General features: G+C 34.4%; 2 protein-coding genes across 4 annotated transcripts; one reads left to right on the forward strand and one right to left on the reverse strand.

The window, feature by feature from the left end:
* Positions 1-4347: 4347 nt before the first annotated feature.
* LOC113075684 (tumor protein D53 homolog) lies at positions 4348-20666 on the forward strand. Of its 3 annotated transcripts, XM_026248363.1 has the most exons (8): positions 4348-4476; positions 10767-10882; positions 11484-11632; positions 16134-16235; positions 18183-18197; positions 19523-19561; positions 19865-19925; positions 20102-20666. In XM_026248363.1, the coding sequence occupies exons 1-8, from the start codon at positions 4458-4460 to the stop codon at positions 20216-20218; spliced, it is 618 nt and encodes a 205-aa protein (XP_026104148.1). In that variant the 5' UTR covers positions 4348-4457; the 3' UTR covers positions 20219-20666. The 3 variants fall into 3 exon arrangements, with proteins under 3 accessions (XP_026104148.1, XP_026104149.1, XP_026104150.1); XM_026248364.1 differs by lacking the exon at positions 18183-18197; XM_026248365.1 differs by lacking the exons at positions 18183-18197; positions 19523-19561.
* A 1573-nt stretch (positions 20667-22239) lies between these two features.
* LOC113075685 (HD domain-containing protein 2) lies at positions 22240-24446 on the reverse strand. Its single transcript, XM_026248367.1, has 6 exons — positions 24372-24446; positions 24176-24297; positions 23402-23504; positions 23262-23330; positions 23036-23174; positions 22240-22376 (listed from the first exon to the last, which is right to left on the reverse strand). Exons 1-6 carry the CDS (start codon positions 24414-24416, stop codon positions 22240-22242), a joined length of 615 nt encoding a protein of 204 aa, XP_026104152.1. The 5' UTR covers positions 24417-24446.
* Between the last annotated feature and the right edge of the window lie 942 nt (positions 24447-25388).

The raw sequence follows: 25388 nt of genomic DNA on the forward strand, positions 1-25388 counted from the left end.
GTGGTGGCATTGTTTTTATTTTATTTTTTTATTTTTCTCCAGAGACGGTGCCTTTTACCAGTGGGATTGAACTTTACTGAAAGGAACTCTATGAATGAGTTTATTTTGTATGTTTTGAGAGCACATCTACTGTGACTGAGTTTCAAAGACCGTAATATTTTATTCCCTAAATATACTGTAGTATGTGTCTGAATCTATACCACAACACCTGACTTACATTTCTTTTCTTTTCTTTTTTTTAAATGCATAATGTTTTTATTATTACTATTATTGTTTCATTTGCTGCTGCACTTTATTTTCAGATTAAAAGACTATTCAGGCCTGCAGACAGCAAATATGTCTTTTTCATATTTAATAAGAATTAAAAGGAGCTGCCAACATTTGGTCTCACTTGGCTTTTAATTAGTGGTGTTTGCTTAGAACAGTTTCAATATTATAATTGTTAATACTCCTGGTTAGTGAACTGGGGGGGGGGGGGGGGCTACACTGTATATTATTTTGCCATGTATTCCATGCTCACAATGTGTGCTACAGATTCACTACTGTTTAGGGTCAGTAGTTCAGATTTAATTTAAAAGTTGTTTTTTTAATGAATACTTTTATTCAGCAAGGACACATTGATCAAAAATGACAGTTTTAAAGACATTTATAATGTCACAAAAGTTTCCTATGTCAAATAAATGCTGTTCTGCTGAACTTTTTATTGATCAAAGAATCCTAAGTTGGTCTGTTTGACTGTTTTCAACATTAATAATAATAATAATAATGTTTCTTGAGCAGCATATCAAGAATGAAGGATCGTGTGGCACTGAAAACTAGAGTGATGTGCTCAAAATGTAGCTTTGCCAGCAATAATTTATATTCTAAAATATATTAAAATAGGAAACAGCTATTTTAAATAGTAATAATATTTCACAATATCAGTTTTTTTTTTACAGTATTTTAGTGAAATAGATGCAGCCTTGCCAAGCACAAGAGACTTCTATCAAATGCATTTAAAAATCCAACTGCAAATGTTAAAAAGTTAATCTTACCATGCTACAATGATTTATTCTAAACATGTATATTTTAGCTAATACGGTAAAGCCAGAAAAACAAGTTTACACGTTTATCACGTAACAAATTCGTACTATAGCTACAGTAGGTGACTGCATCAAGGAAGTCACTGCTGAATGAAGGCTTACTGCTGTGATTTGCATGTGCAGCGAGATAAAATATATGCAAGTCTGACCACACGTTGGAGTAAAATAACTATTGTCTTCTTTCTCTCATCTACAGAGCTGTTGTCCCTCTCATTATGTGGTCTGGGTGCAGCCGTCAGCTGAACTACCAGCTGTCACTTGCTAAGTTTAGAAACTTCAACCAAGTGGCAGGCTACAAGCTTTTACAATGAAACGCATGAAAGCACATTTTGATATAGCGCCATTATGCTGAATTCCTCATGTCATTCCAAACCTGTATGGCTGTGGAAAACAGAAGGTGTTTTGAAAAATGTTTGTTTTTTTGTGTCTATATAGGCATAATGGATGTCAGTTGTTGTTTCTGTTCAATTTCGACAATTTCAAATTAAAAAAGAAGGTCATACAGGTTTTGGAACGACATTTATTAGATGAGCTATCCCTTTAAATCAAGGATTGCCTACATCCTTATCTGCATAGCGACCCTGATGTGCCGTTTTGGGCATTTTCCATTAAGATATCATTTTTATCCATAAGTGAAGATCACCATCTGGACACATAGGATTCGACCCCCACGTGTGGTCAAACAACATCAGCAAGCAAAGGTTACAACCTGTGTGTCACATGACATGACTCACGGTTTCCTCTCGGTTTCTTTGTCCCTCCCTGCTGGTAGTCTCTGATAATGCACATTCCAGTCAGATCAATTTCCTGCCTGTCTAAGCACTTTGTTAGGGTTTGCTGGCCGAAGAGCTGCTTCCTGAGGTTAGCTGACGGACTGACATCCTGTTGACACCAGCTCCACCGCTGTAACAGGCTCTAATAGCACTTCAGGCCAATGAAGAATGACAACAAATATCAATCTCTGTCAGTGTAATACAATAAAAGCGTGACTCACAATTGTATGTTGTAGTTCTTACTCTTAAAACATGGTAGCCTACTGCAAATATTACTTCTTCATCTATCATTCGTCTATAGGCCTATTAATTGTATTTATGTTTACGAGTCATGAAAAGCCTATTAGCTAAATGAATATTTCAATGAGCAAACTCAAATGAAAATGGGTTGTCAAATAAATGTCATGTTTTGGCAATGATGTTTTTGGGAACTATTTTTTCTTGCGACTTCTGGATTCATATTTGAGCACAATGCTTTTTATTCGCCAAAATCATCATCATCATTATTATTATTATTATTATTATTATTATTATTATTATTATTATTATTGTTGTTGTTGTTGTTGATTATGATTGTGCTGTTGTAAAGATTTTCATGTATTAAATGTTTTTTTGTTTTGACGCGACATGAGGTTGATCAACTTTATTGTTTATTTAGTCTCTGTTCGTTAAAATAATATATAATATTAACAAATAAATGCAACAATTAAAGGTGCTGTAGGGAAAAATATTTTTTTACATATTTATTAAACCTGTCATTATGTCCTGACGGTAGAATATGAGACAGATAATCTGTGAAAAAAAAATCAAGCTCCTCTGGCTCCTCCCAAGTGGTCCTATTGCCATTTGCAGAAAGTCATGCGCTCCCGGTAAAAAACAACCAATCAGAGCTGCGGTCCGTAACTTTGTTTGTGTTCAATATGTAGAAAAATAAACATAATAAGCGAGTACACCATGAATCCATTTTCCAAATCGTGTTTTTAGCTTGTCCTGAATCACTAGGGTACACCTTTAATAAGTGTTTATATTCGGACTATTTTAGATTGCTTCGGGGGTACCGTGGCGGAGTAACCCAGTACCTTTGTGATTCTTCATAGACATAAACAGAGAGAAGTAGCTCCGGCTACAATGTTCCTCCGCAACACGCAAGCAGTTCTGTTTATTAACTGCTAGAGCGTCAAAAGTTCCCTACTGCAGCTTTAATATCATTAACTTTTTCAAATAAAAACATCTAATTGAAAATGAAAGTAGGGTTTTAAACTTATACCTTAATGCAAAACATAATTGGAACACATGGCAAAAAAAGAAAAATTGTTAAGTTTTAAAAGCTAATGCCATGAAAATCTCATTTCGTCATATCAGTCAAATAGCTTATTATTTTCCTTAATTCTGTTTACACAAGTAGGTGAAGTAGTTTACTGACACCTGGTGGTCAAAAGGAGATTAGAAAAATAATAATATTTAACAAATATTTAACAAAGTATATGCATGTTTCATAATAATATTTAACAAAGTATATGCATACTTCATTATAAGCATGCATATACTTTGTTAAATATTATTATTTTTCAAATCTGCTTTTTACCACCAGGTGTCAGTAAACTACTTAAAAAGCCACTAAATTACCACATTCTGATACAGATCTGCCTTATACTTCCATCTGCACATGGTTGGAAGCAGACCAATAATAAACACCTATTTAATTAAACTGTGCCATTATTGTATGGGATCATCTATTCTGTTTGTACATCCGTGCTCTGCGTAATGTAGACTCGTTACAGTTTTAACCTTCCTTATTACAATAATGACGTTTAATAATTGTCTTAAAGCTCCCGTAATCACGTCAATAAATATTAGCTCTGTTACATATCAGTAAACGCTTCTAGGCTAGCTTGCCACAAGCTGTAGCAGCATACTTAAAAAAATGAGCATGTTCTACTCTGTTATATACTCTACCGTTTTAATACTTTATGCTGAATTATTGTTTTATATTAAATATCTCAATAGCTCTGTTTTTCCGTGTCTCACCAGGAGATGCCGCTGTTGACTGGAACGATAATTTAGCCGACCTTTAACTTGCTGCTCTCAGGTAAACGTGTCACTCATGACGTCATCGGTGTGGTATGCCAGGTTTGAACTTTGAGTAAATTAAGGTCTGTGGTTTAGATTTTTAAAATTGTTAAATTTCTTAAACATGAAGCGAAATAGTCACATTTGGATTTTGAAAAGGTTGCTTAAAAAACCCAAGTTGCTAACAATTTGACAAATAGGATTACAGCGATCACAAATATGAAAGTCTACATGCTTTAGGAATCAGTCAACCGTTGTAGTGTTTGATCACATAAACATATACAAAGTTTTGTAATATCATTCTTTTTTTCTTTTCTTTTTTTGTAGGAACGTACGGCTCTTGTTATTTGAATATGCTAATTATAACAGTTCCCATTGGTCTGTGGCTGAGGCTGCACCCGGTAATGGGCGGGGTTTTGAGAGCAGAGAGAGTGTGTGTATGTGTGGAGCGGTTGTGTTGGACGGGGTATTTCTCTGAACTGAGACGTGCTGTTAATGTGAACTGGACCTGCATTTACACACTACCGCTGATATGGAGCCCAGACAACAGGGTGAGCTCACTTTCCAATTTTTTTTAACCCTTATTGTTCTGTAAACATATGTGTGGATGTAAATATGTTTGAATACTCCTGCAAATATGGTTTCACTTTCTTGTGTATCCTCAAATAAAGTGAGTAGTCCTTCACTGAAGAGGCATTTTATGTTATACTGGTTTTATTTTTGCATACTAGAAAAAAAGATATGAGATATTACAGCATATAACTAGACAGCTAACAAATATTAGGCTATTTAAAAGTCATATGTACATGTTTTTGTAGTCTAGTTAATTTAGGCTTCATTCTAACGATGTGCATGAGGTAAAGCCAGACTTTTGATAAAGTTTTCCATGGATCTGTTGTCAAAACACGTAAACAAATTAGGGAATTGGATGCAGCTCCTCCCTCTCTCTCAGGTTCCTTTAGGCACTGTGATCTAGACAACCACGTGACCTTCCCATTTCATTTCCACGTGACTGTCCTTAGCTAAATAATTGAAATCTTGTGACCAGATATGTTCCAGTGGTGGTACCAGTGAACAGGCTGGGCTTTAACTAAACAAAACTGTACAGTTTAGTAATATAGACATCCTGTTGGCACCGAGTACTGTGTTGTTCCACCAATCTAACAAGCACTAATTATAGGGTTGGGCAATGAAAAGTCATATAATTATCAATCAATGTCAGTGTAATAAACTTTTTGGTATACTGTTTGAGATCTAGGCAAGGATCATCAAACAACTGTACCAACAAGACCAGTGATAACCAAATAACCAATTAATTAATATTAGATCATTAAGCATATACAAACAAACATTAACATAGTTCAGCTATAGTATAGTAAATTATATTATGGCAATAATAAAACAGCTCTGCTGTTGTTATTGTAGTAGTACAGTGCAGTGAAGTAGTAAACTGCAGTTTATGATAAAGTGTAGTATTTTTTCATTATTTTTTGATTTATAATGATGTATTTTTAGAATTATTTATTTTATATTTATGCAATTTTTATAATTTGACTAGACAAAATTCAAGTATATTTACAGTAAAGTATGAGCTCGTTGATTGTAAATATATAATCAGTCTATTTTTGCACTCTACAAAAACTATTTTTACATTATAGTAGGATATAGTGTAGGAGTACAGTATAATATAGTACATTATTGTAAAAGAAGTAAACAAACCTGAAAATAATATATTTTTAATATGTAATTATAGTTTAATTTTATTAATACATTTGTTTAATATTTAAAAGTGCTAAAGTCTATTCATATACAGTATGTATACATTTGTGCACTTATACTCTAATCTTTTGTTTGTTTTGCCAATCATAATTCATAGAGCTGTACTCTAGCGTACTGACTCCTGAAGCAATAGTAGACTGGGGTAAGAGCTTGCTGTGTAATGCAATGAAAGTGAATGTGACAAACCCTACCTCTGTAGCTATGTAGATCACTCCATTTCCACCTCTGAGCTGATGGATGCTGAGTTGTGTGTAGCTCTTTGACATAGGTGCTTTTAGATGGAAGTAGACAGCCATGTCAAAGACTTCAGCACATTCAAAACTTGTAGACAGCGCTAAACCCTAGAGATGTGACATTATTTGATTGATAGACCCTTCGTTGTGCTTGAAATGCATGCCATGTTGAAGTTCCCTGAATGAGACAACATGGGTTTGATATGCATGTCTGTGTAAGTTTGGTTTTTGAATGATGTTGAATACCTCACTTCAGTCCTTTGCTGTTGAATGCAGACTGATTGCATGTTATTGTGAGATTTGAGTGGCATTTTGTAGTTTGTAATCTATTTGGTGTATTAGCTCATGAATCAGATCATGTAATTTTCTCCTCATTTTCAATCTGCTGAACCACAGAAGACAGAGAAACTTTCCATGCAGGTAAGTCTCAAAAACATCTAATTTCATGTGAAGGATGTCACTTAGCAGAGTTTTAAAAGCAACCCATTAAACACTTGGTCACTGTCTGGAATTTCCCGCCAGTCACTAAATGCTCTGTGGTGTCTCTGTGCAGCAGTCAGACAGAAGTAAATCCAGTCAGATAATCACTAAGGAAAAATCCCTCAGATTACTCCGGCAAGTCAAGAAATTACGCAACAGTTCACTGAAACCATGCCCTTAAATTATACTGCTTTATTTCAAGCTCCAAATAGATTGTGCTTGCATTATTGAAATGGAGTTATTTAGTGACTATTAGATGTTCTGTTTGTTAGTAATGCTGTCAAATTTAGCCCGATAACACAAGCATTGCTATTGTTAACTAAAAGTAAAAATATTAGTTTGCAAGGTGTTAGTAATGTAAAATTACAAAAAAAACTGAAATCAATTAAAACAGAATAGAACATTTTTAGTACTAATAAAAATTACATTTAACCCACAAATGTAATGATATCATAAAAATATGTATATATAAAAACAACAGCTATAAATATTAATAAACACAGTAATAGTATTCCTGTGGCTCAAGTGGTAGGGCATTGCGTTAGCAGCGCAAGGTTGTGGGTTCGATTCCCAGGGAACACGTTAGGTAAAAACTGTTAGCCTGCATGCACTGTAAGCATCTTCTAAATGCATACATTTATTTATTTGAATTTCTAAATCTAACTTGTGTTGTGAAATTGGGTTAATGTTTATTTAGCTGTTGTTTTATAGAAGTTTTGCTGATTTGCATTAAGTTCAGTGTTTGGATACAAGATGCCATTTAGACTAATATTACAGAAATGTACACTATAAAAGTTATTTACACAAAATGCTGAACCTTATAATATTATTTAGTTTTTTTCCATAGCAGGTAATTGAATGCATTAACATATAAACTATATACTAATTATGATAAAGTTGTGATTAATTAGTTTAATTAATTGACAGCATTGTTTTACCTTACATAGATTACACAGATTAAAATGGTATCTCAAATATTTAATTAATTAGTGTTTTTGATAATCTCTGGTCTAGCTTTGAATGCCTTTTTCTTAATTTCTATAAGTGGGTGATAAGAAATAGGTGTTTTGTTCATCTGATGGTAATAAGAATGCCCTCCTCTTCCTCGCATTGAAATCATTCTCTGAGGACAGTGAAGTGATTCTTTGTGAATCTGTTGCGTCGTCGGGAAGGAAAATGAGGACATTGAGAGAGCAGGATGCATAGTCCAGTGAGCTTGAAGAAGCTGAACTGCCGAGTACACTGCCCTGAAGTGACACTTAGTTACTCCGATGACACACCGAACACCATGACACGACTCACCCAGACAGAAGGACATGAGAAAGATCCACTCTGAGTGACCCATTAATGACAAAAATAGTCAACTGACCCAGAAAGGGAATGTTTGAAGATATGGAGGAGGTTTCTTTCTGATTGTCACTTCTGTATTGCACTTTCCTGTCATTTTAGTGATGGGACGACATACTCATTTAAACTTTGGTTCATTTGAGCAGTTCATTTAAACAGATTTGATCAATTCATTAAAAAGGAATCCGCTCAAAAGAATGATTCCATATGTTTTTCATGCTATTTGATGAAAGAAGACGGATTTTAAATAGATGACCATCCACTTCAAGTTGTAATTGATTAACCAGCTCAACCAGGTTCCTAGCTCTAGATAGGTTAAAAATAGTGGTCTACATTCAAGGGCAGTCTAAGTTGTACTGGCTTATAGCCATCAGTTATCATTATGAAGCATCTAGAAACCCTGCAGGAAACATGTCATTATTTAAATTAGTTTGAAAACAAACCATTTTGTCCCTCTGAAATGCACAATAGCATTATCTTTTCGAATGATCTTCGAATGGCATAAATATTAGATGTCTCAGCATTTCATCTTGGTGTTGTTGAATGAACCAATTTGATATCGCAAAGCTCTCTTTTTCTGGTAATAAACCTTCAACAAAATTTAGACACCGTAGAAAGGCAATGGAATGGAAAGTGTATTGTTTTTTTTATATTTAAAATGAAAATGATTCTCTTAGCTTCCTCTTATTCAAGATGCAGACCCTTAAATAGATTTAGGGAATCCGATTCATGGGATAATTGGGAGCTTGATGCAAGACATCAAGAAAGTTGCTAGGCAACCTGAACAACGAGGCTGTGGAAGTGTGAGATAATTTCTTTATAAAGTATCTTTTCTTCTGAGTTATGCTCAAAGATCCAACCTTGAGGTTTAATCTATATCAAGAAATCAGTTCTTGTTATAAGTAAATAAACAGTGTTGACATCTTAAAACTGAAGACCCAGAGGGATAATCTAGCGTCTCAGATAATGTCAGAATTTTGCATCTGCAAAGTCAACGTACTGTGTGTTGTGTTTCTATGCAGAAGTGATTTGGAGGACATGCCGGGACTCTGATATCTCATATTGAATATTTTCTCATTTTAAATGTCAGCCACATAGGACATGTTCATGCTCATGCCATCATATTGACATTTACATTTCTAGACCAAAAATGAAACTAATCAAAAACATTTTGATATGCTGATTAATTCATCATCAGATTAATTCACAAATAATAGTTACAAAATAAATGCACAATTAATCACATATGTTAATATTTGTCTAAAAAAAAAATCTAAATTTGTAATTGTTTGGCCATATGTCCATATAACATGTTTCCTAAATTGTTGTTGTTGTTGTGTGTTTGTTTTTTATAAAACATTGATGCATGTTTTTATAGTGAATATGTGCACTATTTTATTTGCTTCAAAATGAAATCCAAATGGGTTATGTGCAAATAGCAAATATATGTAGTTGAAAGACAGATTAAGAAAACTGTAAATGCATAACATACTGTACAAAGTCTGATTTTATCATGTTAATGTCCTTAAGCTACCAATGCACCGGCTTGCTTTAGTTGTAAACAGATAGATCTGATCTTCTGTACAAGCTGTTGTGTATGGTGTAAATGCAAAATCTGAGATCTCATTGCTTTCCTTTGCTTAGACCGTCCAGCTCTGCTCTTCTACCTGCTGATTGCATTAGCCACTAAAAGTGTATCACGCGTTTCATGCTCCATAATCAGTTTCTCGTGTAATGACTGACCAGATCTCTGCTTTGTGACTCTTGTTTCCCTGGGGACAAAAACAACCTTAACATTTACTCACATTACTGGAGCCATATCAAATGCATTAGCGCTTCATCATATGAGCTTTCTTTTCGAGCTATTGTAGGATTTCGTTTTTCTTTCACTTTAATCATGAGTGGTTTTGACCTCCAGCATAATGTTTCTGAAGCACATTGAGTTTCCAGGGAAATGAATTCTAAGAGTAACAGGGTGTTTTGACATTTAAATCCAATTCTAAAGGGGTCTGAGTTGTTTTGTGCATTCGCGTTACGCAGAATATATGTTGTGATTTCAATATAATTTCACTCTTGGATGAATACTCTAAAATATTGATTTATGTAAGTTATGTCAGACATGTATTGCATTGTAAAGAAACTAAAACATGATGTACTTAGTGGGTGATTCTGCAGTTGAAACTGGGATTTTGGGGAACTGGGTTGAGGTTTCTGTGATTGTTGCGGTAATTAAACCATATTTCTACTTTCATGTCCTCTTCTGCTAACGTAAGTTCAGTTGAAATCCTCAAATGCGTAAGAGAATACTGTTGTTTTGGTGTCTCGTCTCTACATGTCTACTATGAGGTGCTTTAGACTGAAATCAGCCTTATGTTGCCTCTAAACATGCTGCCATAATGCTTGTAAAAATGCCATCATTTTTGTTAATCATTTGATCAATTATTATTATTTTAAATTTAATGTGATCTTAAAGAAAACATGTAAAGCTCTTTTATACGTCATCAATCTCAAGGCTCTAGTGCAAATTTCTGGGGGTTTTCAGTCTGTTTTGTAAAACCTTTCATTATAACTGCAAATATACATTCATTCTGAGGTGAGGCAGGATAATTACACAGTCTGAAAAGCCTTTAAACACATTTAACCATCACCTTAACTGACTGAACGGTCGTTTCTGTACACTGGAAACAGCATGATTTAGTTTTCTACTTTTTTCAGTTGTTGAGAAGAATTGTTTCTTGAGCAGCATCAGCATATTCGCATGATTTCTGAATATTTAAATAAACACAGAATTCATTTTTGGGTAAACTATTCCTTTTTTGGTATATAAATTATTGCCTCATCCTGAGATTTTTTGGGACTCAAATGGTTCTAAGGTTTTATCAGTGGATTGACTTAACACAAGTTATTTCTGTGAAATCAGATCTGTGCAAGAATGTGTCCAGTTGACTGAGACATGTTAACAATAACTTTCATTGTTCTGCTTTTTGTGCATTTACGTCCAGGTTTGTTGGACAAAGAGCCTCTAAAGGAAGTGGACGAGGATATGGTGTCAGAGGTGGATCTCACCAACACTATCACAGAAGAGGAGCGAGAGGAAATGGAGAATGAGCTGATTAAGGTATTTTCTCCAGTGTTTTAGTGCTAGACCAGGAAAACGGGCAGGCTGATCCTTAGAAACTGCTAGTCTCTGAACCTCAAGGATACTAAGCTTAAGCAGAAATAGTGCATGTTATGTAAATCCTGCAGATCTGTCTACATTTTCCTTCTTTGCATGTTGTGACTCACCTTTAAAAAGTGATAACGTGCCACTGTTCACTTATCTTACCTCATCTGGTATGGGAGTTAAAAATGACAGGCATTAGTGTCAAAATATAGTAAGGTGATTTCAGTCATATTGAAGCAATTAGTATTGAAATACGATCCAGTTTACTGTACTGTATTTCCTGAAATATACTGAGCTGTTGCCACACAAATAGTCTGCATTATCTCATCCAGGACCTACACCCATGATTGAAAATCATGTGACCAAAGCGTTCCCATTTTTTCTTGGGCTACTTTATCCTCCCAGATCTCCTCGGCCCACTGAGCCATGTAAGGCCGATGTTAACTGTAAGACAGTTTGCATATGAGACGGAAAGAAAAGAGCGGAGGCTTCATATCAGAACTGAATTACTTGTTAAGCTTCAGCCCCCAACCTTGACTTATTTTTCTTCTGTCAGTTAGATGAAGAAATCACTACTTTGAAACAAGTCCTGGCCTCCAAAGAAAAGCGTCACTTGGAGCTGAAACAGAAACTAGGGATCACACCCCTGAGTGAACTGCGACAGAACTTCTCCAAGAGCTGGTATGACATGCAGACCACCACAGCGTAAGTAGTCTTTGCTAAACCTCGTGATTTGAAAAAGACAAAAGTGGTGGTCCATGCTCACTTGATGAAAATGCATGACCAAAATGGTTGACCAAAATTAACAACCTAGCGGTTCTATACATGTGTTGGATGAGTTAGTTTAAGGGTACAGTTTTTACTTAACAAGAACTTTAGTTCAGATGCAGTCAAATAATTATTTGTATTTATTTCTGAATGTATATATTTGTGTATTTGAGTTATTAATGTTAACTAAAATGTAATTTGTTTTGTTATTAATTAAAAAGAAAAATATTAGAAATGTTTCAAACTAATAAAAACTAAAAGTGAACTAAAATAAAAATCCTTAAATGTTTAATTAAAAAATACTAATAAAAAGTACAAAGCATATAACAAACGAACTAATAATTATGAAAATATGAAACAAAAGCTAGTTCTAAATGTTCATAAAGAAAGTATAATATGATATAAATACTGTGATACTAAAATAACACTGAGTTGACGTGTCCTTGTCTGTAGCACAAGAGTATGAGCGATAGTGATTTAACAATATGTGACCTTGGAGCACAAAACCAGTCTTAAGTCGCTGGGGTATATTTGTAGCAATAGCCAAAAATATATTGTATGGGTCAAAATTATCTATTTTTCTTTTATGCCAAGAACCATTGGATATTAAGTAAAGATATTGTTCCATGAAGATATTTTGTAAATTTCTTACTGTATATATATTAAAACTTAGTCATATGCTTTGCTACGAATTTAAAATGACTTTGGGAAAACTTTAAAGGCAATTTTCTCAATATTACATTTTTTTGCAGCCTCAGATTCCTGATTTTCAAATAGTCATATCTCGGCCGAATATTGTCCTATCCTACTAAACCATACATCAAATTGGGTCACATATATACCTCATGCAATATTATTGTTTTTCTATTAAAATCTAGTACTTTGCATCAAAAAGAAAAATATTTACATTGACCGGTTGTTTTATTAGCCAGCTTCCTTCTTCAGAATGAATTGCAATCTGAATGAGCATGTTGACACAGTGGTGTTTCCTTCTGTCGATGTGTATTTAGGTTATTGCCATCACAGTGTGATCCATATCTGCCTCAGTTCACATTCACCCAGACAGACAATGACTTTCTGAGACACACAGCCCATTTGCACGATAATAACTTCATTGCAACAAGATTTCTCTTTATATACACACACACTGAACAGACAAATTAGCTATTATTGTCAATGAAAAACAAGTAAAGACTTCCTTTAAATCATGTCTTTTTATGATTCATGATTACCGTAATATAATACTCATAATAATGTTGTTGTGCTTGTTTACCATCACTACCCTCAGGAATAACACAGACGAATTACACAGATTACAAGCTTGACGAACAGAAACCATTTATAAGAAATGATTATGTGAATGTATTCTTTTATTCGTCTAGCAGATGCTTTTACCGAAAGCAGTTTACAAATCACAATAATACAAGAAGGAACAATTAATCAAAAGAAGAAAATGCAGTAATTCTGCTGTACCAAATTAGCAAATGCTTCTGCTTGTCAGGTTGGTTATTGTCTATAAGAAGCATCATGTTACATGTTACTTTTCTCTTGGATAAATAACAGAAAACAGGTTTGGAATGACTTTATTGGTGGGTAAATACAGACGTCATCCACATTTTTTCAAGAAAAGTTTGTGCCTTTTCTTCTTATTTTAATAAAGAGCATTTGGTATGTTTATAATTTTTTGTTACACCAATTTAAATTGCTTCTTAGTTGGTTGTTATTCTTGTTATAGTACCTGTGGTGAAACTGTATTCTGTGATAAGTCTGTCTGACTTTGTTTATATCCCGCGTTCACCTAGTTATTCAGTTACTACAGTGACATGGTAACTAGCGTCTCAGATGAATAGTCCTTCTCATGTCGCAGTTGCCATGGTGAAGAGGTTGTGGGCTGACAGGAAAAAAAGCGATCAGATGGTGTCTGCTGACCGATATGGATGATTCCTGCATTAGCCCGAGTGTCTCTGCACATACTCCTATCAAAAGACTAGATTTCCATCTCTTAGACTGGTCTCGGGTCAGTCTAGATGTGCTGTTATACGAAGCATGTAACTTCACAATGTGATTCTTGTCTCTCTACGAATTGTGACTTTTAGTATGATACAACTTAAAGAACCTGTTCACCTAAAAATGAACACTCTGTCATGATTTACTCACCTTTATGTCAGGTCAAACCTTTAAGAGTTTCTATCGTAAAAGATGTTTCACACTATGTTCGTGCTGCATTTTCCGTACAATAAAGAGGGATGCAATAAACAAATCAGAGTCTCATCTTCCATTCCCTTTAAGAGCCAGTTGGATTTGCTATTTAAACGGCAGAATTTGGCACGCGCAAAGACAGAACGCGTCTCCGAGATGAAACTGAACTGCTAGTGTGCGAGGAAATAGATTCTAATTCTGATACATGCGATGACTATCCATTATGACATGTAGGCATTTATTTATATATATTAAATTAAATTACATTTATGCATTTAGCAGTTGCTTTTATCCAAAGCGACTTACATTCAAGCTAACAATTTTCTCCTAACATGTGTTCCCTGTGATTCGAACCCCCAACCTTGCGCTTGCTAACGCAATACTCCACCACTTGACCTACAGGAACACTATATATATATATATATATATATATATATATATATATATATATATATATATATATAATTAGCCTACAAAAAATTCTTATGCATTTCAATCCTTTAATTTTTTATATTTGGCATGTTTGTGTGCTGCTGTGCGTCCCTGTGTTTAATAAGCAGCGTTTACGCTCTTTAAATAACAAAGAAAAAACATTGCACCAGACTTTAGACCAGGTTTGAGTTGGTCTATGGCGCAGTCTATTTTCAGCTCCTTAAAATAGCATTGTGCCAGCATTGCACACCTCTTTTAAAGGTTAGCACGCCCATGTGCGCACAAATGGGCGCAAATGCATTTGCTAATGAAACGATGTGGCGCTGGACGGGAAAATGTGACGCCGCCGGACTGAAACTAGCAAACACACTTGTGCTGCGTCTTGCGTCGCATTGCGCCGGGTGTATTATATGGCCCATACTGTTGCTTTATGTGAGGGACACACCAATGTTGTTTGTAGACTTTCGACTGATCAGAATGTGCCGGGTTTGGATAGTGTGTGTCTAAAATGTTATTAAATATGGGAGTTTTGTTCTGAGGAATGTAGAGCTCTTGGGTTCAAAAAGTGACTTCAGTTGAATTGCTGTTTAAAATGTGATGGGACTTCATCTAACAGACCTAGTAACATTAGGAAAAAACAAAGAGTAGGAAGTATTTTTTATACAACACAAACCTATAATTAAATGAACCTATACTTCATTTATCTAAATGTCTGATTGTTATTTCTGCAGAGTATCAATAGCATTGTAGCTGACTGTAAGTGTTCCCTATTTAGACTGTCTTATTGTATTCTCTGGATTAAAGCAACATTTCTTCCTGTTTTGTATGAAATCACAGAAAAAAAAACTGAAGTGAAGTTCTTCCTGTCTAAAATTCCAAAAAGGCGCCATTTTATTCTTTGCCTGTACATGTTCTAAGTTTGTTCTCGTTCTTCAGTCTCTTCTGGGAACTGGCATGTCTAAAATGTAAATGTCATGTTTAATGTGCTCTAAGATGCACTAAAGAGTTACACCAGGGCTTCCCAAACTGTTTTACAAGTCTTGATGAATCCTTTGAGATTTTAATATTTTAAGTTAATGTAAAAAAAAATAAATAATGACAACATGCAATTGAAATAAAAAAATGATTTGTTTAATATCAAATGTTATATATAGTGCTGCCCATACATTATATATGGCTTTTTGGTGGTGTTATTATATCGTTTTACCTCTTATAAAAATGTAAATGTATAACAAATGATATTATGAATTCCATAAATATATTACTGTTTTAAATTACAGTTATCCTGTAAAATAAAAAAATTACACTTATAATAATTCATATGTCATATATTTTTGCAAATTCTATTTTACACAGCAAGTAATATATAACTCATATTTATGTATTAAATATATTAAATCCTTCACTTACATATTTTCATATCCTAAAGCTTTATTTTGGCAGAATACTGGTGAAGAATGTGAACTTTACACGTTACACAATTGCAGCCTTTGATTTGATCACACTAAGCTATTCTACTTTTCAGTTTTATTTTGATTTATTGTGCAGCCACATATGTTTATTTTAATTAATATTTGGTTTAATTATTAGCTTTCAGTCACTCGCGAACCCTCTGCAGGTTCGTAAATTTAGACAAACCATATTTGAGGTCATTTCTGCTATGGAATATGTCTTAAACTGTGTACATTTTTATAAAAACATAAGTATGTTTGTGTGCCAATTTTATATTTATGAGAAATATTTTATCAGTGGCATCTATGATAGTAATATCTGATTAAGAGAATCTGGTTTTGTGCTGTTCTCCCAGATACAAAAAGACATCTGAGACCCTGACCACGGCTGGACAGCGGACCTCAGTGGCCTTCAGTAACCTGGGCAATGCCATCACCAGGAAGTTCGGCGATGTGAGGTAAAATGTCACTTCCCCCTCTGCCTCTTTCTGCTATCTATCATTTCCTGTTTCTCTTGTGCAGGAATCTCCCACAAATGCACAGCACACACGCTGTGATTATTGCACAGTGAAATGACAGTGGTCTTGAAGCATTTACTTTGGCCAGTCTGTTTGAGTGGCATGTTTGTGTTACGTAAGTCCCATTTAAGCAGCTTTCAGTGGGCCAGATTGGGGGCAGGTCCAGCTGGCATAAAAATAAGAGCTTGTGATGGCATGAAGAATTTACCAGCTCCTCTTCACTGGCTCCTGGATGGTTGAGACACTCTTTGACAATAGATGCATTCAGTTAAGAAGAACAGTAAGAGAGAAGTGTCCACATCTACAGCAGGGTGATAAAGGATTGACTGTTGACGGGTTGTTATAATGAGTAATGGTTATTCTTATTATACAGATGGAAGTCCTAAAAAAAAAAAAAAAAATTATAATAATACGATTTTTCCTCATTTTTTCCCAGTAGAAATATATAACTAAATATATTTATAAAATAAAATACATTATTTTGAAGAGCAAAATTTTGTAGAATAATAAGATTGTTGTTAAAATATGTAGTGTTGTATATTTGAGATTTTTCCACTATATTTGTTCTATTTTTCTAATAACTAATTGTTTACAAATGTAATAATAATATATATATATATATATATATATATATATATATATATATATATATATGTGTGTGTGTGTGTGTATTGTTGTACATTATTTGTGTGTATATTTATATATAGACAAAAAGGGAAGATATATAATTTACATGATGCAATAGAATTTGCAGCAGTGTTGTAGGATTGCAAGACAATGTTTTATTCATCAATTAATTATAAAGAATGATCAAAATCATTGCATGATGCCCAGTTCTAATTTGCCACTCACTCCCGCATTTGCTTTTGTAATATAGTGTTGATTTTACTGTAACTGGACATTTCTGTAGATCCAAAACCTCATTACCTTGTTTTACTTCAGCATGTTTGGCCTTCAGATACTGTATCCTAGGAGGTATGTGTGGTCGGTTGCCAGTGTGTGACACCATCTCTGCATGTGATTGGGGGTTTTATACCTCATGTTTGCAGTGGACTTACAAAAAACTATGTTTAGCCTTGCATGCTTATTGGCTTATAGCTATAGCAGCATATTGCATGATTAAAATCCATACTGTATATGGAGTTAATATGGAAAGTTCATCAATACTTCAAAATTCACATTATTGTTGAAATGTTGATAAATATTATTATAACTTCTGTACAGCTTATTTCTGTGTGTGCTGAGTGCTGTGTTCAGCCTGTTACACCAGGCCTAAACTGGAAATGATTGGAAATGGTTAAAGTTCATTAACAACTTTAACTGCCAATACACAGTGGCTCTAAAAAGTCCAGACACTTGCTCTAAGTAAGTCACACTTAAAAAATTTGGAATGCAATTGCATTAAATGCACACTTTTAAAGCTCATTTCACAAGGTTTCATGCGACAGAACAATTGTTTAAAAGGAAAACAGCAAGTGTTTGTATGTAAACCTGAGGGAAACTAAATTCAGACATCTACTAAAAAATGAACTTAACACCACTTGGACAAAAGTTAGGTCTAAAACGACCAAAGCATAATTTGGCTTAATATTTTTGAAATTCCTATTCCTATTTAAGTGTCCAAATATTTTTTTGTGACCACTGTATTTTTTAGTAATAAAAAAATCAGTTGCATGGTTTGAAATAAGTCTGATTTATTGTTATGATTTTATACGTGTTAAAGTTCTACTGATATAGTTGTTCTTAACTTGATAACTACATGAATTTTATATGTCCTCAAATATGTTTTGAGGCTCATATGACCAGATTTTTGTTGCATGCCCTATAATCTGTCAGTGAAAAATTATGTATAATTTTCTTTCCCTGTCTCTCTGATGCACACCAAAGGTCATATTCTCTTGGGTAAGATATTGTGTTTATAGATCTTAGAGATTAACAATAGCTGCTAGCAATAGCTTTTAGCATCTGCATGATACATGAGAACAGTGACGGTGCTGAAACTAAATCTGAATTACTTCGACAGTGTTTCCATAAATAATCAATATGGGTGTAAAAGGGTGTTCAAGTATCGGAGCAGCTTCTATGAATATTTCAATACAATTTAAATTAGTGTCTTACATTCATTCTGAGAAAGAAAGAAAAACTGTGTGGAGCCATACATTCATTAGATAATAATAATATGAGATCTGAAATGGTTTAATATTTCAAACTGTGCTGTAGCATTATAAGCAGGTCTTCTTTTTGGTTTTGTTTTGTTTTTTATCGGAAATGCGTTTTCAAATCCATTGCTCTGTCTCCCACATTGACTACATGCATCCGTTAATAGATAACTGGATTCAGCATGTGTTGCTTTTCATTTAACTATTTATGTGTTGACAAATAATGCATGTAAAACTCTTGTTTTGATATATAGTTCATGAGAGAAATAGTAAAAACCTTCTTATCCCACCCAGTTTGAATAGCCAGTTTGTTTGTTTTTTATCTGTCAGGTATGCGGTTTAGTTCTCACTATGCATAGAAAACAGGAAGTGCACAATGATCACAGTTCTGTACTGTGTTGTCCATTGGAAAGTCACCAACTTATGCAGTATCATTCTAAATTTGAGGTCAGGTCTTGTTTAGAAAGAAGTTAGTAGTTTAATTTTACAAAGATGCATTTCATCAAAAGTGACAGTACGTACATCAGTTACAATAGATTTCTATTTCAAGCGAATGCTGTTCTTTTTGGGGGAAAATGCTGTTTCCACAAAAATATTAAGCAGCATATCTGTCAACATGGATAATTATGTAATGTTTTTGAGCACCAAATCAGCATATTAGAAATAGAACGATTTCTGAAGGATCATGTGACACTGAAGACTGGAGCAATGGCTGCTAAAAATTCAGCTTTGCATTACAGAAATAAATTCAATTTTAAAATGTATTCAAATAGAAAACAGTTATTTTAATTAGTAGTAATATTATCCAATTTTAATAGTTTTGCTGTTTTGATCAAATGCAGCCTTGGTGAGCATAAGACATTTCTTTCAAAACATTAAAAATCTTACCAATCCAAATGTTTGGTTGTGTTGGTGTAGTAGTGCAATGTACCGCTGTAGGCTACACTTACATATAACTAGATCTTTTAATTATTAGCAATGTCTACATGTGTCTTATTTGCAATGTATTTGTTTGTCCTTGATAATGATCGAACCTCTCTCTTGCTTGGCCATGCTTTCATGGGGCAGCTATTCTATACGGCATTCAATGAGCATGCCTACAATGAGGTAAATGTGTGCGATAGCTTGCTTTGCATGTTTGTTCTAATGTTGCATTTAAAAAACTTTTTAAAACATTGAAGGATAGACAAACAACATATAAATGCATGTGACATTTTAAAGCACATATGCATATATAATATAGAACCCTACAGGTTGAGTGTTGGTGTGTCAGATGTATAAAAAATGTAATCCTTGCATGTACCATCTTGCATGCACCTTCACTAAAACAACCTAGAGAGGATATTAGGACTAGAGTTGAGGTTTACTGTTTAGATTAAGTAAATAAAGCTAAACAAATTTTTTTTACAGGAACTCGCCTAGCTTCAAGTCCTTTGAGGAGAAAGTCGAAAGCACAGTTTCAAACATTAAGGTAAGCCTGACATACCAGCGACCTTATTAGTGGTCAAACAAGCAAACTGTAGCTCGGCTTGCCCCTTAGTTAAGTGCTGTTAATAATTGATCAGCTTATCGTTAGGAATTTTCAGCTTCACTGTCCTGAAGGTCACCATACTACCCAATGTCATTAAAGTTTTGTGTTGTGAGCAGTCAAAGGTTGGAGGAACAGGAGGGGCGGGCAGTTTTGAAGATGTCCTGTCTTCAGCAGCCCAAGCCAGCGCCCAGGACACCCCTACTAATAATGTGACCGAGAACAGTGAGCGCTAAGGGTTTCAGTGGTCAACCAGTGGAACTCTGATGACCCCTAGTGGTTTGGAGACCACAGTGAAAGTTGCACCAGGGGCCCCAAAAAACGAGAAGGGTAAAACTGCAGCCTGGAGATCTCCTAAAAGGGGCGGGAACTCCAAAACAGGGTGGGACCTCCAAAATAGGGCGTGGCTTCCTCCCATTGAGAGACAGGTGCATGACATGCATGCACAATTTTTCCACCAATCCACTTTAGTGCAAACTCCGCCCTAAAGCTGATTCTGAAGTTTTTATTGGATGTGTCTGTTAAAGTGTTTCCTAAACTATGCAACAAAAAAGCTAACCCCTAAACCTACCCCACACCTTACCTTAACCAGTGAAATTGACTGAATGGCGGGATTGGTGCTGAATAGCGTGGTAAAGAAAGTTTCAGTTCAGGAAATGAACAGTTAATAAGATTATGCGATATGAGACTCACCGGACTATGGCAGAGGTTCAAACTTGGGAGCAAACACCGATGGTAACGAGCTTTGGGCTCTGCTCTAGTGGAGAATATTTATTTATATAGCATATTTTATTTTAGATGAACTAGAAACAATGTTTATCTTATAAAGTTTTTTTTTAAAAATGTAAGTCAGTAACAATTGGCTGAAGCCACAGCCAATGGTGAAATTCTTTGCGAAAGGAGACCCCGCCCCATTTTGGAGGTTCTGCCCAATTTTGGAGTTCACGTCCCATTTTGGAGATCTCCGGTCTGCAGTTATATCCACTTGAAAAAAACAGTAATACATGCCTTTCAAATGCGTGTTGGTGGATTATCTGTGCACGGAAGGAAAACAACCAAGTGGAGCCTGTTTATTCTTTAAGTTCTTTTCGAAATATGTATAGTTTTTCAAGGATATTATCTTTGGTGTAGTCCTGCGTTACTTTATTATTTATACTAACTCAACATTGTTTAACTGTAACAAAGCATGATATATTTCCTGGACCAAAAATAATGGCTGCATATACAATCCCTAAAAGAAGTGCTTGACAGAATGTTCAACAAAATAGACGTTACATTTTGTTTTGCTGTTATAAATGTGTTAATGCTCCTATTCCTGCTAACTAGAGCATGTTTGTTGATAACAGCCTGATGTAAATTGTAATGTATTGGTAATGATAATTGCCAGTGACCAAAAATGTATAGAATTATTTTATCCTGTTTTTTTCTTTACTTCATACGTTTGTGTGAAATTGGTTGCAGCTTTACATATTTAACATTGACAATGAAGTCAGGAGTTGTTTTAAAATTTTATAGACAAAATATTGCTTCAAATTCATACTCTGTGTTGAGCTGCTGTTCATTAATATTGTTGGTCAATAAAGGTTTTTTTCCTTTTTTTTTTTTTGCAAAGTCAAAGTCCCGGCTCATCAGTCATGAAATTAAGGTGAACTGAACCATAATCAGAAACCATAAAATTAACATTAACTTTACTGTTCCTTTTTAAGTAAAAGGGTAAAGTGTGGCAAAGTCTTTGCAAAAATGTTTTGACATTTGAGTTGTTAATAAAATCATTTTTGTAACTTCTGCTTAATGCTTACCTCTTGGAAAACTAGCACTGTTGTAACTCAAAATGTTCCAGAACTGAATGCGTATACAGAACAAACGTATTTTGAATGATGTTATAATTATTGCAGGATGAGTTGTATTTATTTTTCCCTTCCATTTTCATGCATTCAGCAAAGTAAAATCAGTTTCAACGGATATGAAATACTATTTTTATTGAAACATCAGTTACTGGAAGGCAGTAAATGCTGATCAAAATACACATTTCATTTTGGTTTAAATAAAAAGAATGACATTTTATCAAAACTGCAACCGTGGAAACAAATTGTGTTCTGCAGAGCATTCAAACAAACAAGACACAAACGTCGAACAACAGCAAACCATGCTTCTGTGCAATTAAATAAGATTAGAATAAAACAGTTAATCTGGCCAAAATAAACACTCTTGTGTCCAGATGTGTGGAGGTAGCTTCATAGCCTGACAGGAACTGAGATCATGGTGTCGCTAGGGTGTGAGGGTTTGTATCAGTGGTCTTCTCTGTATCATTATCTCCTTTAGCAGCGATGTGTCGAGCTCTCTCCTCATTCAAACTCTTCACCAGACCCAACACCTCCGGATGATGGAACCTCCCTGTGATCAGAGGAGAAAATACATAACAGGCAAAATATAAAGCTATTATTTGTACGTTTTGAAAATTGCATTCTCAAATATATGCATAAAATTAAAGGAATAGTTCACCCCAAAATTAAAAGATTAAAATATAAAAGAAAAGAACTGGGTGTTTGCATACATACATGTAGTATATATACACACACACACATACAGTATATATTTTGAAAATATTTACATGTCTATATAATTTAAATAATAAATAACTAATATATATTTTTAAAAAATCAGAAATATATACATGCATGTGTGTGTATTTTATATATACACAGTACATATACTATGTAAACAATAACTCGAGTTTTTGCTTGTAAACAGTCCTTGATCAGTGCATATTTCTCTCCTAATTGAGGCAAGATGACTTTTTCACGAAAGAATGCAATATATATATATATATATATATATATATATATATATATACACACACACACACACACACACAGTTGACTGGAGATGTGTGGATTACTTGTGGATTATTGTGATGTTTTTATTAGCTTTATGGACTCATTCTGACGGCACCCATTCACTGAAGAATATATATTGTTGAACGACAAAATTTCTACATTGAGATCCTGAGCTGGTAGAAGTTAGGATATGTGTATGACTGAGAAAGATCAAACCTTCAGTGGAAGTGAAGAACTCCTGCAGTCTTCCAGGTTTCCCCTCTAACTCCTCATACTCATGAGCTTGTATTATCATCTCCAGCTGGTCCAACTCCTTCACCAGTTTAGCTTCTGGACTGGACTGAGTCTCATACTCCTTTGAAAGATGTAGTCCAGTCATTCCGAAAAAAAAGAAAAGAGGAACACAAAACTCGGTCCATTTGTTAAGTTTTGATCAACTCACCTCCCACAAGCTGTAAATCTCTTTCCGTAAGCCATCAGCTAACAGGCCTGTGATGTGCACCATTGCATCCTATAGAGAAAGACTTTCAAAGTTTACACACAAAATATTTCAAACTTAAAAATAATCTTAAACCATCATACCTTTTCCCTTCTGTGCTTCTCTGCTTTGCTAACATTATCTGCTGGTGCAATATCTCCCACAATACACTCAGCCAAGTCATGAACTAAAGCCAGCTTCATGCATCTGTGGAGACAATGTAGAATAACTGTCTCGGTTTCATTTGAAATAAATGGTTTTATTAAATGTATGTTGTTGTAGAAAGCTAATTATTGTACAAGGTTTTTAAGCAATAACCTAAATGGGTCTGGAAAAAAGACTAATGTGAATGAATCCTAATGAACCGAACAAGTGTGAATGAATCTTAATGAAACGCACAAATGAAACTACATTAGCTTCAGAAATGTGAATGATTCTAATGAACCAAATGAAATAAGGGTGAATGGTTCAAAATGAACAGCACAAGTGTGAACAGCACACATGTGAATCAATCTCAGTGAACTGCACATTGCATAAATTAATTGACTCTTCTCTAAACCCCGCCTTCAAATCATACCTTAGCAACTGTCGCCTTACAAACTTTTACTCCCTTACAATGAGAATCTGTGTGTTTGGATACATGTGCAGTTTTATCGACACTGACGAGAAGTACGTTACAAATACGTTTCGAGAAAAAAAAAATACGTTTTCTTCCCAAAAGTTATGTAACGTTAAATGTTGAGAGGCTCCTGTGGATTAAACCGTCATTCCCAAATAAACACGAAGACCATCAGTAAGAACATCCACGTTCGCTCCAAGGTAATGTTAAACAGTCAACTTATAAGCAAAATATATGTTTTAAGACCCCTCATACAAACCTTTCTTTATTGACAGTGATGTCTTGTATGGTTAATGCCATCATAGACATTCTGTACATATGATCAGACACACTCTCAGGCTGTTTGACATTTCTGTACACCCATCCTGTTCGTGGCACACGCTGTAACACAAGCAAACGTTAATATAACATGGGTTAAGGCGCAAAACAATGGTATTAATCTGAATTTCACTCACTTTTAGCTGTCCGACTAGTTTCATGAATTGTAACATGTCGTCCATTCCGTTAAATTACAAATAGGACGCTGACGTTAGCGACCCGGATGTAAACCACGGCGTCAAGTTGCCGGTTGTTGTAATGACATGCAACCACCACTAGATGGAGAAAGAATACAAGCGTCTCGCTACACAAGTCCAGCAAAATCTAAATACAGTAGGCCTACTTAATAAAAAAAAAAAATGAGTGAATAATAATTAAAGATAATATAATTAAATAAATAATTAAAATAAGTTAACATTTTTAAATTTAAATTTAAACAATACATTTTTCCTAATTATTAACATTGGATTTTTTTGATTACACTGATAAAATAAAGTAATTAATCCATCATTTTATTATTATTATTTTATTTGTATTTTTTTTACAATTTTTTGTGTTCTCACTACTCCAGTGAAATGTTTATGTGAAACATCAATGTTAACTGACAAAAACGCGTATTTGCTTTCTTTTATCATAGATTAAAATCATGTGCTTCTCAAATTTGAATAATTTAACCATCTGTTCATTCTCAAAATAATTTTTCACTCAGTTGTTTTGGCCTTGACATTCACGTTGTCTACAGTGTTTCCTTAAATTAAGTGAGTGGGATTGAGAAATGCCCACTTCACCATGTGCACATTCCTCAGAGAATACAAAATTAAACTAAATCAAGGTTAATACAGGAAATGTAAAATTTAAATGATGAGCTTTGTATTTCCATCTAGAATATGATATAGATTAAACCACAATGATTTTAAGTTTCATTATGCATTGATAAAATGCAAATTCGAGGCTTTAAACAGTGTTGTATGTGAGGTGGATGACTCATTATTTACAGGATACGAGTCTCTTCCTCACGCAAATCTTTTTTTGGGTGTGTGATGGTGTGATTTTCTGTGATGGTCATCTTCCCCTACCTAAGTCGCTGCTTTTTCTCATGACACCGTTTCCTGGAGGTATGGTCTATTTATAGAGGGTGTAGACAATACATCCTG

This window comes from Carassius auratus, unplaced genomic scaffold, assembly GCF_003368295.1.
Source record: "Carassius auratus strain Wakin unplaced genomic scaffold, ASM336829v1 scaf_tig00017470, whole genome shotgun sequence".
Taxonomy (NCBI): domain Eukaryota; kingdom Metazoa; phylum Chordata; class Actinopteri; order Cypriniformes; family Cyprinidae; genus Carassius; species Carassius auratus.